This window comes from Argiope bruennichi, chromosome 5, assembly GCF_947563725.1.
Source record: "Argiope bruennichi chromosome 5, qqArgBrue1.1, whole genome shotgun sequence".
Lineage (NCBI taxonomy): Eukaryota > Metazoa > Arthropoda > Arachnida > Araneae > Araneidae > Argiope > Argiope bruennichi.
In genome coordinates this window covers 52,383,156-52,402,392 of record NC_079155.1, presented here as the reverse complement: position 1 = coordinate 52,402,392, position 19,237 = coordinate 52,383,156, and the positions used below count along the sequence as shown (strand labels likewise).

The following is a 19,237-nucleotide window of genomic DNA, read 5'->3' as shown; positions in this document are numbered from 1 at the left end:
ATATAACACGGTATTATTCTTTTATTAAAAAAGATCGTGCATAAATAAGGTCTGCCTTCATCATAGATCCAACCGACATTCGTCCACACTCCACCCTATACATTCCAAAAATGCGCTTCATTCTTGGCGGGTAAATAAATTTTCAAATTTTGGCGAAAAAAGCTTTTCCAAAAGCAACCATACATCGATTCCCCCATTTCCATCACTATCGGAATGAAATCCGTCCTCCAGTATGCTTCCCCCCACTGCTCCCCCCTTTCAACTTCAAATGGGGGGTTCAAGCGTCCTCCGGTTAACGAGTCTCCACATGTGTCCGAATGAAATTTTGCAGTTTCTGTCAACATTTGTATTTCTTAAATTTATAATGTAAGTTAAACGAATTATTTGTGTTATTGTGTAGATTATTATTTTACAAATAATTGGTTTCCATCTATTAATTTTATTTTTCTTTGAAAAAAATAATTTTAATTTTCAAAAAGATATTTTAATTTAATTTTCAATAATGCTTTCAAAATAACTTTTATTAGTTTTTTTTTTTTTTTTTAAATACACCGTCTTCTTAAATAAATGATTTATTGATTACTTATTACTGCTTTTTATATTTAAAGACGGAATTTTTAATTTCATATCTGGAATTAATTTTTAAAAAATAAATTGTGCAGAAAAATAAAATTTCCATTCTCTAGTTGTTCATTATTTTAAAATAAAACAAAATTTATTATAATTGTTGATCTGAAGATTCTAGTGTCAATTTTTTCACAGAAATTACCACATTTTTACTTCATTACTATTGCAACATATTGTATCATATTTCTTCTAATTTAAATATTTTTTTTAAATTTAATTGTAAAGTAATTTATTTTTAATTGTTCTTATTCAACCTATGTACATTTCAATCATGTATATATATATATATATATATGTTTGGAGAGATAGTGTGTTTATTCGCTCAATTTTTCAATTAGAACATTTACCATTTGAATTAAGTAATGAAAAACTCATTTTATTTTTATAAATCAGAATATTATGTTGCAACTTCTAATTTAATTTAATATTTCAGTTATAAAATAACATTAAAATAATCACTGGTATTACATCTGATGGTTATTATAAGTTGCTATATAAAAGAAAGTGTTGCTATATTGAATAAAACTATTTTCAAACTATTGAATTAAAACTGGATTTCTGAAACTTTGTATAAATATTCGCTAACTATATCTATGAATACATAAACAATATTACCTTCCAAAGTGTATACAGAAACAGAAATCTGAAATTAAGATAAATAAAAGTTTAATGATTATGCTTATTTAAAATATATTGATTAACCCTTTAAAACACAGTTCTTTTAAAAGTCAAAACAACTAAAAGTAAAGATAATAAAAGATAAATCTCTCCCCCTCCCCCTTTTTGCAATCAAGTGTTTGATTACACTGTGGTGGTTCCTATATCACAATATCTCTACTGTTCAAACTATTATTGATTAATGAAGAGTTGTGTATAAATTGTGATAACTTTATATATTTTCTAGATTTTTTACTGCGATCTATAATTAAAACATGTTAATTCATGATAGACATATTTGATACAATTATAACTTTAAAATGGTACTTGCATGATCATTTAAATTAAAAATCTTTCCTGCATCATAACATTTAATCATTCAAAAGTTCTTTTTTTTTTAAATTTAAAATTAATCAATCAAAATAAATCACTGTAAACAATATATTATTAAAATTTAAGAGAATATTTAATTTATTTAAACTTTAATAAATTAATTTATAAAGTAATTGTTTAGATTTACTTATTAGTATTTAAAGAGAGTAAAGTTCCAAAGTTGAAAACTTACTAAGGTATATGTTGTTATGTAAAAAAATAACTTTATTTCCAAAGTAAATTACAATTTTTTTTTTTTTTAATTTTTGAATTTAAAGTGACAGCAAAGCACAATATGTAACATAAGAAAGAGAATATTTACGTGGACAAAATATTCTATCTAATGATTTACAAATATTGTAAATGTATTATCCAACATAACCAAAGTCTCATTTTTTTTTTCAAATGCTTTTTGCAAGCCCAAAATTGTTGCTAAACATAAAATTTGAAGACCAAAAGAATATCTATTTTTATTATGTTCATGAATTTTAGCTAGAGATTTTAGTAATTAGCAAGTAGAAAGCTTAATGTAAATCAAATATTTTTCCTTAAACTCTTTCTTTTGACATCAATCAGCAGCGTCTGTGGGATAGGAAACAACCATTGTCAAAAAGATCAGTTCTTTCTGCACTGTTTTATGGCCCTTATTTAAAAGTGGGAAAGGAAGTAAGCATATGGCATTTCGATTGTCCTGGCGATGTCTAAATGACTAGCTGTCTCAATCAAAGTGGAAGTCAGAAGGTTAAATGAAAATTACTTTCTAATATGTTTTATAATCCTGTAATATAGAGCTGGTCTGTTCTGCTCTATGCAAGTGAAATTGAATTTTTAACGTGGACACTCGGCGTTCTCTGAATATGTTCGAGATCTTTGGCTCAAGTACAAGAGGGGATGTTGGTGAACCAAATTCAATTTTGAATTATACAAACTCTATAGGCAACCACAGATAACACTGGTAATCCAGAGCAATAGGTTAAGAGGACTCGGCCATATCTGGAGATGCCCTGAAAACAGGACACTCAAAATATCCACTTTTAATATTCCTATGGGATGCCAGTCCAGAGAAAGACCTCCAACTAGATGGCTGGATGATGTGGAAAGAGACCTGAATGTTCTGAGGATAAAGAACTAGAAGACAGTTGTGAGGGATAAAAAGTGCTGGAAAGTGTGTATGGTTGAGGCAAAGGGTTGTTGTGCTCATGAAGAAGGAGGAAAAGAATGTAGAACTGACAAAAACCTTGTTGTTACATTTCCAAAGTTTTTTTAATATTTCCTATCTTGGTTAGCAGCTCATAGTTTTAAATGTTCAGAATTTTAGAATAAAAGCATGTTTTACTCTATTAATTTCTTTTTATGAATAAATTGATTAAAATTTTTACTATACCTTATATTTTTTTTATTAATTTTTTGTGCAATTTGTGATAAATTGAGTGAGTTAATGAATGTGAACATATAGAGAAAATATAAAAATGAGTATATTTCTCTATTATGTACTATCGTGTATCTCTAATAATAGATCTTGGTACAATATTCTATTAGATTACTTGCACTATTTTAACTATATGGTTTATCTTAATGTACACACATGCAGCAAGATCTTTTGTTAAATTGATATCATTCATTTGTGCATCCAGAATCTTTTTATTTAAGCCATAGATTTCCCATGATGGGGGTGGGGGCTGGACTTCAGATGTGAGAATGAGAATCTTCAGGTATTATGGTAGTTTCTTATTGTCCTGGCAGGTACAGAAATGGTGTGGGGTAAGCTATCGCCTGCCATTGATGAGATGATCTACCTAAGGGGCTTTATTGTAGCTGGCTGGTAATGTTCCTTAGGACTCAGTCTTCATATCTGCGCTACTGCTATCATGGTCTAATTATTCAAAATTTTCATTTGTCTTTGGATTGGTTATTTATGATTAACATGTTGGAGTGGCTGTTTACCATTCTTGCAGCCATAAAGTATAATTGTAATAATGCTCCTGATAAAAATATTTTGAAGATAAGTATATTTATTAAAATATGAAAGCTACCTAAATCATAGCATTAAAATGTTTTAAATATGCTGCTTGAGATGGTATTTATTATCATTTATATACTTAAATTTTAAATTCATTGAAATAATTATTTCTATTATATGGTAACTGATAATTTTTAGCTTTAATATTATGAAAATTTCAGAGAGGACATATATCAAATTAGGTTTAAAAAATATGATCATTAGATAAAAAAAATTATTAAAAAAATTCTTATGATCATTAGATTAGAAATTTTTTTTGTGTGTTGTTTTAGTTGTTCCTTAAAAGAACCAATCAAATGAATTATCTGATATCTGAAAAGGTTTAAACTGATAAAATGTTTTGAAGTACATAAGGGTTTTTTTTCCCCCTTTACATTTTTATCATCTATTTTTAATCATTAGTTGTATAGAAATCTACATGCAAAGATGTTGAAAATGCAATATTATTAAGCACTTTTAATATAACCATGCTTCGTTAAGAAATATAAATGTATTTTTAAAAGCAGAAATAGAATATATTTGACAATTTTTAGACAGTTAAAATTTTGATTGATTGATAATTTGCCTTATAATAAAAAGTTTGATAGTAAATCATGAAAAAAATCTTGGATGTGATAATAATTTTCCAGTTGCAATAAATGTTTTAAATTCTAGTCTGTTGTAATGCTAGTTCCTATTATATAGAGCCATAAGAGTGATTGCATTGGCCATGAATGGTATCATTTAAATTATATTTATGCCCTGTATTGAAGTAATACATCTAATTTTTAGAAGGGCCTTGTAATTTTTTTGTCAGATAATGAAAAGAACAACTGTGCTAGTTCCTCCTCGCCTTCTTCTTTTCTACTGCTAAGAAGACATTTGATCTTAATGAATTTAGCATATTTACATGATAATTTAATTATGCTTTTAATCTCAACCTCTGGTCCTGAAGATGTGACTTTACCTCTAGATCACTGCTTGCCCTTGTGCTTAAGAAAATTGTATAATAATCATAGTTTTTCTAATTTTGGGGATGTAGAAAGATTTCATTAAAATTAAAAGAATTCTATTCATTATTGGTGTTGAAAATGGAAGAAATTTCAAATATACCTCAGTAATAGATTAGTCTTATTTATTATATATGGTAATATATTAAATGCCTTGAAGTAATAAATAATATCATATACAGGGTGGTTATAATTAAAGTTCCACTTTGAAATTATCATAAAAGGAAAACTACTGGACCAAATGTTATCAAACTTGGTAATAATTTAAAGGAGGTCATGGGAATTTCTTCTCTGCCAAATAAATAAAGTTCAAAAACTCGCCACCAGAGATGAAAGGGCTTTGTATCAATATTGTTAAGCAAAATTGGAGATGAAGACATCTGTTTAAAATGTGTTTAATCGTTTCCAAAACATGTTATAAAGCATGTTCAATGTGTGTTATCTCAAAAGCACTGTTTATGGTGATAATCTAAACAATTTGGCGGAACTGAAAGATGCAATACTCTGACATGTGCGTAACATTCCTCCTGAAATGCTAAGAGCTACATTTGAGAATGCAGTAATGTGATTTAACTTGCTTTCAGAAAATGGTGGACGCCACATTTAACATGCTTTGTAACACGTTTCAGAAGCGATGAAACACATTTTAAACCGATGTCTTCATGCCCAATATTGCATACAGTGTCATTTCACCCCTGGTGATGAGTTTTTAAACTTTTGAGGAAGGGGGCAGGAAAGAAATTCCCATGACCTCCTTTAAACTATTAACAACATTTGGTCCAGTAGTTTTCCTTTTATATCCATTTCAAAGTGGAACTTTAATTATAACCACCCTGTATATTAAAACCACATTCAGAACTATTTACATATATCTCATCTAATTGTCTTTAATGTGCATTACAGAAACATATTTTTTATGAATCATGTTAATTTTCTACAACCGCTATATTTTTTTTAATTACTCTTTCTGAATTAATATTTTATAATTATACTTTTTAATAGTCTAAATTAGTCGTATAATAACTTCACACTTCTGAGTAACATTACTATCATTAACCTGAATGACAAGCATATTTAGTTCTAAAGTAATAATTTTATATGAATTGTTATTTCTAATTGAATTTTGAAAATTATAATTTGATTCATGATAATTAAATTGATTTTATTCTATTTAATGATTGTAATTTTATGATAAATTCAGGAATATGCATAAAAGTTAAAAGAACATTAAATCTTATATTACTCATATCAGATCTTTGAAATGTTACAAACTGTGTGCCCACTTAGGAATTGTTTCATTATATGTGATCAATTCAGCATGATGCCTTTAATTTTAAAATTAATTAATTTTTTTTAAGTGAGAATATTCATTTTGAAAAAATGCATATTTTTATCTAAAAAGTATATAGCATTAGTTAAAACTGGAAATTTTTCTATCAGATTTACTTTGCATTGAGAAAGCTTAATTGGTGTTCTCTCCTCTTTCAGGAAATAATATGAACTAATAATTATTCTGTAAAAATTAGACAAATTGAATTTGATATGGTAATTTAAAAATTTACCTTTTCTTCTCATATGTTACACAATGCACATTAACAGAATTATAGTCAATTATTAGTGAATTAAAATTGATTGAAAACTTGTTAAGTTGCATGAAGCCATTTGTTGAAAATTTGTTTTAAATGAGTAATAACATATTATTCCACCTCCTTTCTTTCTTTCTTTTTTTTTTTTTTTTTAGATTGTAATTATGGCTAAGGAACGAAAAGGCACATTTAAAGTTAACACTCTTTTAGAAATTGAAAAAACAGTTCAAGCTGATTGGGAAAAGCAAAACGTCTTTGAAGAAGATGCACCCATATCTAATGATAATGGGATTGAAAAATATTTTACAACTTTCCCCTATCCTTATATGAATGGCCGACTTCATCTAGGCCATACATTTTCTTTGTCAAAATGTGAGGTAAGTTACTTAGTTTTGTAATAATTATATTTCTTTTAATAAATTAATTTTGCTGAAAATTTGTTTTTAAACATCAGAATTAAAAAAAAAACTTATTTCAAACTTTTAATGATTATTATGCATTACTCATATTTAAAATGATTTTATATTGTAAATATGAAATCATTTATTCCATTGTTTATTTATTTTTATTGCAGGTATATTTCTCATTCTTAGTTTATTATTTTTTTAAAAAAAATGATAGATTAGATGGTGTCTGCAATAAAAAAAAATTCAATTCACGAACAACATATTTTTTTTCCTTGAACTTGTGTTGAACTTAAAGATTTAGCAGTAAGTAGTACCAGCATAGGAAATAACAATATTTTGAGTTATATGACTTATTTTAGAACAAAAAAAAATTGCAAAAGAAAATTAAGTTTAAATCTATTTTAATACAGTTATCTAAGATCTGTCCATTACCAGTAGATGCCATAAAATAAGAGTATTGCAAGTGTATAATCAGCCATATTTGCTTTAGTTGTCATATTGATAATGAAACTTAAAATCTATTGTATTATATATGGTAATGCGTTTCCTCTGAGAAATAGGTTTCAATAGAAGATTTTTTTTTCTTTAAATTAATTATTGTATAAGAAAAGTTTATTATTGAGTAAATTACCTTGAATCTGGTAATCCCTTCATTACCTTGAAACTGGATTCGATGAAAGTCTGTTCTTGATGGTATAACTGCATGTAATTAAAAAAAAAAAAAAAAAAAAAAGCAAGCAAGGTTAAACACTTCTAAAATTCTAAGTAGAGAAATTTTCATACATGCAATAATATATTTTTATAATTTACAGATAAATCTTTTCAGTAATGTGCATAAAAATAATAGCATAGCTAGTCTTTCACCTATATGAATTTCTTGTCATACACATTCTATAATCTGTGATATCAGAATGGCAAACCTTATTTCTTAATTGTGTCATACCACAACTTTCTAATGTCAGTACTTTTAAGTAAATTAATTTTATTTCTAAATACAAAAGTAATAAATTTATTCTATATATGATCTTTTACCATAAGGCCTCATATAATTTATAACAGTGGAACTTTGCTGAAACAGAAAGGTATTTTTTCTATTAAAAAATTAAACAACATTTAAAAATTACTATGGATTAAAGGGACAGATTATCAAATGTTCATTTGATGGCATGCAGAATATTTGCCAAAGTATTCAATAAATGTGTATATAATTAAACTTCATTACATCATGCAATGACTTAGATAAACATTGCTTTTCAAAGCAAGTAAAATCTGTAGTCTTTTGTATACCTACTTCCTTGCATTATTAATGTTTTGTTCTGCTTGATCTCATCATCGTCATTTTCTTTTCCTTTTCTTTCTCAGTATATATTTGATTATTTCATCATCATCAAGCAAAAAGTCTGTTTTTAGATTTTGCTAAAAACTAACTTCTTTTAATCATGAAATTCAATTTTAGATGTTAGGTACTGGCATTAAATAAGTTATATATATATATATTAAAAATTGATTTTTTAAAATGACTTTTCTTTCTTTTATTCTTTTAAATCATATAAGCATTAACTTTGAAATCAAATTTAAATTCTCAAAAATACCGGTTACAAGAAATTATATACCTTCTTAAAAATGTATGCATATATATGCTCATTTTTGTTAGATTTTAATGTTCTGTTTGTTATTTGTTTAATGTTCTAATTTTTTCATTATATTTTTGAAAATAATTTAGTTTTCTGTTGGATATCAAAGACTGAAAGGCAAAAAGTGTCTTTTTCCTTTTGGACTTCATGCCACTGGTATGCCAATTAAGGTAAATTTATGGATTTTCCCTTTATTTTCTATAATTATTGAAATAATTTACATTACTATTTTATATTTCTCCAAATAGTTAAGATAATTAGCACATAATAAAAGCTTCAACCTTGCATGCTATTAGCTCTACTAAAAGCCTGCTTCTATTTAAAAAATATTAACAACCTAATTATTGTTTCTGTTTTAGGACATTTTTATATTTATGAGCTAAATTTAAGTTATTCATAGATACTAAAAATTTGATACTAAATTTGTATTGAATCCATAAAAATTCCAAGTATTTTATAGATTTGTAAAAACAATAAATTGACACATTTCTAAAATGAGAAATACTGTTCAACGTATACCATATATAAAATACAATATTTAAAGGGTTGAAAAGACTTTATCACTGTCTCCCCATTTCAAACTTCTTAGTCAATTGTAGTCTCCCAAATCTGTAAAAATAATTCACTTATTCTTTCTTATAGTATTTTTTATTGAAGTAAACTATATCGTATACAAAATTTAATTTCTTTGAGTGAAATTTATTATTTGCTGTTAAATGAAAAATATTTTAAATAAGTTTGACCTTCATTGTAAAATGGGAAAAAATAAAAATCTTAGTTCTCAGTTAAAGGCAATTAAATTCTCTTTTGCAATCCTTTCTTCATTATTTTTTTATTAAAGTATATAGAAAATTGTTTATAGACCAGTCTTTTTAAAATTATCATCAATGTCCAAGCTTTGCAATGAATGTCTTGGCTTGAGTTTAACTTTTATGGATTGTCTTCTACAATTTTTTTCGTGTTAGCGATTTTATAAACTTGTCAATTAATTAGAAAATTTTAGATTTAAAATAAAAACCTTCTATTTATTGTAAATTCTTTCTTGGTGTATTCTAATATTTATAAAACAAAGAAAAAAAGTTATCAGTAAAATGGAAGACAAGTGTAGATTACATGTGTTCGTCATATCCTTCGTGTTTAATAAAAGTCGTTTGTTACTGAGTCCTGTTGATTGCATTTCTTCATCAACTAGCAAATTGAAAGAGCCCTAAATTCATAACAATATATTATATGTAAAACATAATACAATTTTGTGCAGTTTTGTGGCTGAAGAGAAAGGAGATACTTTTAATTTTTAAACTTCACTTTTATGCATTCCGGGAGGCATAATTTATATAGAAGTAAGAATCGACAATGTACCTCAATCCACAAGAGTGAAAAGAGCATACAAAGTATTTATACCATGATTATATACTATGAGATTCTGATAGGGATTTCTTTACATGTGTCGATTTCGGTAAGGGTGAAATAGATATCTTTTGAAAGAATTTGTTTAGGTTGACAGATTTTAATTCTTTCACTCAGAGTGTGGGAACATGTCAATTTCAGCAATTTTAGAGCTCATGTAGCATGAATTAAATGAAAAAAGGGTGGAATTAGATCAGGAAATAAGAGAACATTGTTGAATGAAGTTAATATAGGCCAAATTAAGATAAAAAAATTATAGAATTTAATTTCGATTTTGAGATGTCATCACACACACACACATATTACATTCTATATTATCTATTGTGCAACTTATTCGATTTTCTCTTTCTAACTATACACACTTTAATAGAGTTTGTAATAGATAAATCATACAGTTCAATAGGATGATAATCTGTTATTGTTGCATTATCAAAAAATCCTTTTAATAAAGTTGATGATATGCTACTGTTTTACATTAGAAGTAGGTAAAATGGTTTTCATATACCTGGATATTAAATTAGCAGAAGCATGGATATTAAATTAGTGACATTATATTGATTGTCTGATTTGTAAATATTAATATGAATATTTATTAAATAAATATAGTTTTCTAATAATTATTGTAGAAAATTCAATTTAATTATGCATCAAAAATTGCATTTTATTTTTCTTCAAAAACCATTTTATTCATAAAAAGTGAGAGTAAAATTGGGGAAATTAAATTTGCATGTAATTTCATAAACTTTTGCTGAAAACCAATATTTTATGACAGTATATGTTAAAACTGTTTTCTAATTGTTTGGTAGGCTTGTGCAGACAAGTTAAAATGGGAAATGGAAACATATGGTTGTCCTCCTAAATTTCCCTCAGAGAATGTCCAAAATGAAGTTTCAGATGAGAATGAAATCAAACTGCCAACTGATAAAGCTAAAGGAAAAAAGGTATTTAATTTCACTGTAATCTCTTTTGTTTACCTGTGTATAGAACACTGTGTATTTAATTAACAAAGAATATATTAAAGGAATTATTTTTCTATTTAAATAATTAACAGAGATATTTTGGTATATGTGTGTTTAAAAAAATGAGTGAAATTTTGTTGCATTCATATCTACTAAATACTCGTTGTTGCTCATCCAGATGTACCATTTGAATGAATTATCATAGAAAATACTTTTTTTAAAAAAAAAGATCTCTATGGTTCTTACAAGTTTTGTGAATTTGTAAGTCCTAAATCTTTCATTGTGCATTCTCTTCTCCCCTTTAATGGATTCTTATCAATAAAATCATTAAATGATATATGTTTAATTTCAGTTTACATTTATTGTTCAGGGTTTGATGAAATTAATTTTTTAAGGTCAATCACTTTTTTTTCAAAAATCTAATGCAAACATGTTTATAAATGGCTTATGAATTGTAGTTCAATTCTCTTTTCTTTCTTTTTGTTTTTGTTTATTAGTCAAATAAAATCTTAGTGGTATATTAAATAAATTACTTTAATATCAGAAATTAAGATTCACAATCTCTCTAAAAAAACAGATTGAAGCAAAAAGAATTTTACCTGTGCATTATTAACTAGAAATGATTGAAGGCCAGTTTATGTAATTGTAGACAAAGTAGAGTTTTTTCTTTTCTTTTTTTCTTTTGCATATCTAATTTTTATGAAAAAATATTAGTCAATACTTTTCAGTCTTGTTCTTATGCTACTGGTTCATTTGTCAAATACTATATACTTTATCTGGCTTAAATATTATTCATTCAAGTTCTTATGATATTTTTTTTTGTTTGTTTTTTGTTTACAGTATTTTTTTGAGTGGGTTTAGGAAATTTTTGAAATCATTTGTTAAATAATTATGGTTGGCAAATATATTAGTATTGAAAAATTCATTTTGTGTGTTGAAGTGAATAAAAATAAAAGATTATCATAAAATGGTCACGTTAAAAATTTTGCGATACTGTTTCTTTTTTAATATATGTCATTTAAAAAGTTTTTTTTAAAATTAAAAAAAAATAATGAAAAATAAAAACACACTAATGAATTTTTTTCTATGGTAGTATTTTTGTATTCTTAAGGGATTATAATAAATATTCTTGAAGCTGCCTAAAAATATTTTTAAATGAAAAATATTATTTTCTTTAACAAGAACTGGCATAAATATGTTTTTTCATGCAATCTGCTGTTATGAAAACTTACCCTATTGAATATCTGTTTGTAATTCTGATGGATTTTAGCATTGGTTTTTGGTGACAGATTAAAAGAGCAATTAGTCCTTTTGTAAAATAGAGCAATTGTTTCTATGTTTGCTAGGTGAATGCAGATTTTTATGTTTTGTTTCACAAAATAGTTTACATATTTTAAAGTTTTTTTTTTATGAAAAAATAATGGAGTCACTACAGACAAATATCTGATTATTTCTATTACTAAATTAATCTGAGTAAAAGCAAATAATTTAGGCTAATTGACTTTAAAAAAACTCATAAAATATCTGTTACATTAAATATATATAGCAGTTGCCAAAGTAGTGGAAACCTTTTGAAATAAATGTGTTTTGTAAATATTTGGTTAATTGATAAAAATAGTTGATTAATTGATAAAAACATAAATTGATAAAACATAGCTTTTCTTCATTAGAATATAGCCAATGAACATGAATATTTAGATACCAAAAAGGATGGCATCTTGTTATCACTGAAATTCTGCTATAAACACTATGACTTATAGCTGGTCAGTTTTTCGTAATTTTTATGATTGTTAGCAAGTTAATCTTGTTTTTTTTTTATGCATGTGTATGTTCTTCCATTTTGTGAATTATTAAAACATTAAAAAAAGAAAGAAAGAAATAGTACAAAGAGTTGACTTCTCCTAAAACTTGCTAGAAAGTTTTATTATTGCTTAATTATAATGAAATTAGAACAAAATCTAGAATTCTAACTGTAAGCATTGTTTCTAAATTTTTGAACAAACACGAAGAAGCTCAATCACTAAAAAAGCCAAACAGGAAAAGATACATTAGATCAAGTGAGGATAGAATTATTAAAAGATAGTGTCTGCATGAGAGAGAGAAAAGTCATCTGGATACATGCAAAGTGAAATGTCACAATACAGTAGGAACTGAGTGTGAGGGCATTTGAATTACATTGAAAGAATATGAACTAAATGTTAGAACGAAAGCCATTTTTAATCCAAAACAAGAATAAAAAAAGATTAAACTGTGCAGAAGACCATGTTAGCTGAACTGCATTATAATAGAACAATGTGATTCATTGTGATGAGATCAAAATCTTACTATTGATTATTGATGATCTTAAAAAGAATAATAAAAGAAGATTCCTAATCTGATTGATTGCTTTACACCTATAGTTAGTGTTATGATGGAATGAATATGATGGATCATGGATAGAATTTGTGTAATTAATAGAAATATAAATTCATACTATATAAATGAAATCTTTTCTACATGATCTTTTCTTATTTATATTTCAGCAGGATTCAGCTCCGTGTTGCCATTTTATGTAAACACTGGTTTCTAGCAATCATTTTCATTGCTATAATGACCTGGGAATACCTCAGATTTGAACCCAAACAAAAATTTATGGAACAGGGTAAAAACACTTGTTACACAGAAGTAACCCTAACATTAAAATCCAAGTAAACTAAACTCAGTGGCACAACAGCCAAGGAACCGTTGACCTATAGCCTGTCATGCTATACGCCAAGGCCTACAGGGCCCAATCTGCTTTCTTGACCAAGGGCCCTGAGGTACAAAGTATATGTCCCAGTTAGGCAGTCAGTCTCATGCGGAACCCCCAGTATTTATTTCCCAAGTGTGCTTGGTTCTCAGTTTATCGACCCATGGGAGGTATGAAAGGCTGACTCGACCTTGCCCAGCTCGAGGATCAAACCTCATTCCTGTGCATAGGGAGCGTGAGGTGCTACCACTACGCCACCAGGCGTCTTAAAATCCAAGTAATTGAAGCAATAATTTAATTAGGGTGTCTCACAATAACCAAGGTCATAATGAGGCCAAAAGTTGCTCAATTAATTATTAATTGTCATTAGTAAGAATTTTAGTATATGTCATTGTTTCTGTTGATTGATTGATTGATTGAAATGGGGCTGATTGAAACAAACAATTGATTGAAACAAAGGCCATTATCTCCTAATTCCAAAAGAGTTCATTCAATAGATGTTAAAAAAACTTCAAAGATTGGAGAAGGATCCGAAGATACTGCTTATTAGAAACAGCTATTTGAATAAAAGTTTATCATTATTTCTATATTTTATCTTTCTCCTTTATAACTATAAATATCCTTTCTAAAAATTATTTTATGAAGTTCTTGGTTATTGTGTAACCTTATAGTATTTATCTTAATAAAACTGCTGTTTTGTGCTTTCCTTTTTTTTTTTTTTTTAAGATCTCCACAATTTTAGCCATTACTGTATTTAAAGATGAAAATGACTGAAGTGAAAAAGATAAAAATATGAAGTGAGCTTTTATATAATATAAATTGAGTTGCAATACTGGAGTACTGGGTCATGGATCATTGAACAAAAATGTTCAGTGATCCATAAAAACAGTTTGCAAAATTGCTGTTTGAAAATGATGACACACATACCTTTATGGAATTTAGGAGTGGGAGTGGATGATCAAAATTTTAATATAGTTTTGAAATAATATCAATATTTAAATATTTATATAATTTCTAATTCTTTCTTTCCTAGATTTGAGTCTTGTTTCTGAATTCTATAATTTTTTTAAAGACAATTTTGAAAAAATGTGAATCTTAATTAGTCCTCCTAAATAGAGGTAGAGAATGTTGCTTGTGAATATTTAGCTACCAGGAAAAATTGTGAGGATCAAATATCTACATAGCTGATATGTTAGTTTTTAAAATTGCAGACAATGAAAAAAAAAATGTAAAGCTGATAGTACATTATGGTGTTTTAAATATTAAAGACTGTCACAGAGTTATTTAATGATAACCTAGGTTCTTTTATTTTATTATGCTTTAAAAATATCTTAATTAAATGCACTTAACATATTAATTTGCATTCATTTATTTATGAAAATTAATACGAAATGAATTATTATAATCATAATGAAATATTTATAATCTTCACTTAATTACATAAAAGTAAATTTTTAAAATCATATAATTCTTTTTTCAGTGATTTAGAGCTGTAAGTAATATATTTTTGTTTTTCCTTCTACTTCCAATGTGATACTGTAAATTTTATGTTATGTTTATATTTTCTTATGTATACTATATTTGTAGAGTAAGTTAACAGCGAAAACTGGAGCAGCTACTTATCAATGGCAGATAATGCAATCATTGGGTCTAGAAGATGATGAGATTCAGAAATTTGCAGATACAGAGTATTGGTTGGAATATTTCCCTCCTCTCGCTATTCAAGATCTTAAGTCAATGGGTGTAAAAGTAAGATTATATCAAGAATTTGTTGATCAAATTTATAATTCATATTTTAGAAGGCATAATGGATTTTCAAGAATTTAGTGTATGCAATTATTTTATTGTTGACTTTTTTCTTATTTTATTTTTTTTGCACCTCTAAACAATCCCCCCTTCCCTTCTGATTCACAGTAATTTTTTTGGTGTTGGTTTTTTTATAATATATATATGTAATGATATCTCTAAAATCTAATTTAAATCTTAATTTTTATCTTAATTCAGCTCATATTAAATCCATTCTAATTATTCTCTTATTTCTTGATCTCATTCCACTTTCTTTATTTAATTAATTTAACAGGAGCTCTGTAAAAATGCTTAAATCAACAGTTCCCATGCTCCGAGTGAAGGATAAGAAATTGTCAAGCTAAGCAAATTCTTTTTAAAAGATACCTAAATCAAACATGTGTAAAGAAATCCCTATTAGAATCTCATAGTATAAATAACTCATGAAAAATATTTTCCTCCTCTTTTATGCTCTTCCGCTCTTGTATTGCTGATGAATGGACAGCAGTTTGCCCACGCCTGTTGTACATAAATCATGCCTCCCAAGATGGAATAAAGCAAAGTTTAAAAATTAATAGTGTCTTTTCTCTTTTTGGCCTCTGCTTAAAAAATTATGTTTATATATATATATATATAATACTGGACAGTTAGTATATTAAGCCTTGCAAATTAGTAATATTTGTATTTCTTAAATTAAGGTATTAAGTTTTAAATATAAATTATAAGGATGCATAATTTTTATGTTCTTTTCTGTTTCATAAAGGAAAAGATTTGAAAAGATTTTTTACATTATGTGGATATTTGAGGTAGAAGTATCAGCTCGGTAATTGTTTTTCTCATTTCCCAAGGGTTCAGATTGGCAAAATAGTTCTTTTGTAACTTCAAAATACACATTTTATCTAACTAAATCTAAATTCAGAATAGTATTTATTTGGTAATAATATGAAACTCAAATCAAATTAACCTGGTGACAGTTTTGTTGACTATTAAATACCAATGAACTCAAAAAATTTATTTTCAAACGATCTTCCATATACATATTGTGAAAATTTTGGAAATGAGGTGCCAATGCATGTGTCTTTTGTATGATCCAATTGTGATTAGTAATTATGAGGTCCAATAATGTTCCACCCTAGTTTAATTTTAATTAAGACTGATGTAAATTTCAAACAAAAGAAAAATCTTTTTATTTGTTTCCAATGAAAAATTATTTATATTGTTACCACATTAAAAGTAGTTTTAGAATTTTGCATCCATACTTTTATATTTTTGGAGAATATAATTTAAATAAGCATTCATTCAGAGAATTTAAAAATTGAAACATGATCATCTATAGGTGATTTCAACATTCTGCAAATTATTTTATGAGATGTAAAATGAGAGGCAGTAGAGGATAAGAGGGGGGGGGGACTATGTGCATATAACAAAAAAAGGGGAGGTAAAAAGGGAGAACATGAGTTTGTAGTTACAAATGAGGCCCCATAACTTTTTCCTTTATTTTCAAAAGCAATATGCATGAGGAAAGCTAAGATTGATTTTTTTTTTTTTTTTTAAAGCTGGGATTCATTTCTGTATGAATTTCTAAAAATAAAGAATTGATCATTGTTATTTAGGACATATGTTCTTATCATTAAAAACATTTCAGATTTTTATTCTTGATGTCAGTTGCTTCTCTTGTTTTGTTTATGAAATGAAAACAAGATATTTATATTAGTTATTATTGTTTATCAATTTTTTTTTGTGCCTTATTTATAATAATTGAAAAAGAAATGATTCTGGCAATAAAAATTGCCATATTTTATATATAATCATTAAAATTATCTGCAAGCACCACAATTTCAGGTACTGTAATATCTTTGTTCGTGGCTGTTTCTCTTGAAAGTGCTAAATTGGTAATAATGAAGTTTACTGAGTATAGAAGACGCCACCCTTAACAAAATGCAAGTTTAGTGTAGCTCAATTTAAATATTTGATCCTCGCCTTAAAGAAAAATGAAAAAAAATCATAAAATGCAAATTGTGGCGATTTAAATATACAACACATCCATCAAAATTTTTTGAGCATTCTATATTTCTATTTTATTGTTAAATGAGCAGGTGTCTTTAATAAAGTACGAATTTTGTCTTTTCATGTCCAATATTTGTACTTTTGCCAAAGAAAAACTAGAAAGTCATAATATGTGAATTATAGTAGATCCTCATATTTTAAAATTTGTTAAAAGGATATGGGGTCAATCATCATGTTAATTATCTTCAGTAATAAATTTCATGTATTATTACTCTAATGTAATGTAAAAGTTTACATTGATGAACTTAATTGCAAAAGTTTAGTATTTTTTATTATTTGATTGTAAACACTCCATTTATGATGCATTAACTTTTTAATTAAAAAAATGCTTTTTTATGAGGGCATACATTATTATTATTTGTATGGCACAGAATTTAAAAGTGTCAGTGATCTCTTTATTAGATGTTGAGAAGCTGGTGAAAATTAAAAATTACAATAGCTGCTTCCCCTATAGAATTAGGCTCCCTTGTATTTCAAATTTAGTATTTAATTGTTACAGAACTCTTTACTTCTTTAAATAAGTAGCCTCTCAGCCTTTAATGCCCTTATTATTGCATACTTTTTTAATATTAAAATTTTATAACTTAAAGCATTTGCATTCTTTTTTGAGGATTTTATATAGTAGCATTATTCTTCATCCGTAATGATAAAACAAAACCACCATTAGAAAAACATAATCAAAGAAAAATAGATCATATTTTATCAAGATTTCAATTTGTGAGAAATTTCTTGATTCATATTTATATTTAAAAAAATATTTTGCTCTTTTCAATATTTTTTGACATAAAAATAAATTTAGGTTTGTTAAGCTAAACATGGGACTAAATACTTATTTTAATTTTTGTATTCATTTTATCTGTGCAGGTAGATTGGCGTCGCACATTTATCACTACAGATCGGAATCCATATTACGATTCTTTTGTTCGGTGGCAATTTCTCAGACTGAAAGAAAGAGGAAAGATCCAATTTGGAAAAAGGTGTGCTATTGAGAATTATAATTGTAACATTTGAAATATATCTAACAATGCATTTCCAAAAAAATATGCTTTAAATATTTATTTATTTTATATTCTTATTTTTGTTAGGTACACCATATTTTCACCGAAAGACAACCAGCCTTGTATGGATCATGATCGTAGTTCTGGAGAGGTAATTAACTAATTTTAAAAGATTGTAATATTTTGTATATTACAATCAGTATGTAATTTTGATGTTTATTATTTTTTATGATTAGTTAATAATTTTATCATTGTAGCAAATTATTCAATTCTTAGAACTGCTAGCAGCATTATTTCATATACGGTTTTCAGAAAGTATTAATTCTGTTGTACTGTAACAGATTTGGTAAAAGAAATTTATTTATTAACATTAAATGCGTTTGATGTACAAATATGTCATTCCAAATCTTCTTTATGGTACAATTGATTGGTTATTTTTAATCTGATAAAAATGAAATCTTCACTTTATTATGATTTTTTGCAAAATTATTTGCAGTTTTTGCTTTCAATATGTGTATGTGCCATTACTTGTCTTTAAAAAAAGAAATGTTAGGAACTTTATAAAATAAATTCTGCAATTTAATAGTTATATGAAATTTGATGACTACTTATCTTAAATATTTTTGAGAAGTAATTAAAAATACATTGTTCTGTATATAGTCAAGGTAAGGAATTGATTTGATTTCTGTGTTAATTTTCATGTGTTACACAGGGTGATGGTACTGTCTTGGGCCAAATTTTGAGGAGGATTCAGTTTTTGTTAAAACAATTTTTTTGTATAGGAATATATGGTCAGAAGTGACAGTTTGCAGCATGAATACATAAATGAAACATGAAGAGAAAAAAAATGTTTATTTACCACATTATTGCAAATTCTTTGTAGCAGTGTTTATAATCAATGCTCAAAATCGTGATCACTAGTAAGAGTAACACAAAGGTGCTAGGTAGCTGTAATTGGCTTGCAATGCTGGGAGTAGCGTGTAGTAGTTAGCTTGGTCATC

At 26.7% G+C, this 19,237-nt stretch overlaps 1 protein-coding gene across 2 annotated transcripts in view; it reads left to right on the top strand.

Annotated features, from left to right (window-relative positions):
• Nucleotides 1–19,237, top strand: part of LOC129968868 (leucine--tRNA ligase, cytoplasmic-like) — a 59,247-nt gene that overhangs the window by 14,152 nt on the left and 25,858 nt on the right. Inside the window, exons 2-8 of one of the 2 annotated variants that reach the window (XM_056083178.1) lie at nucleotides 315–366; nucleotides 6,407–6,628; nucleotides 8,382–8,462; nucleotides 10,506–10,640; nucleotides 14,974–15,135; nucleotides 18,103–18,215; nucleotides 18,324–18,387. In XM_056083178.1, coding sequence (XP_055939153.1) covers nucleotides 6,416–6,628; nucleotides 8,382–8,462; nucleotides 10,506–10,640; nucleotides 14,974–15,135; nucleotides 18,103–18,215; nucleotides 18,324–18,387 — 768 coding nt within the window. In that variant the 5' untranslated portion in view covers nucleotides 315–366; nucleotides 6,407–6,415. Of the gene's footprint in view, nucleotides 1–244; nucleotides 367–6,406; nucleotides 6,629–8,381; nucleotides 8,463–10,505; nucleotides 10,641–14,973; nucleotides 15,136–18,102; nucleotides 18,216–18,323; nucleotides 18,388–19,237 lie in introns of those variants that run through there. The other variant, XM_056083177.1, reaches the window with a different exon arrangement.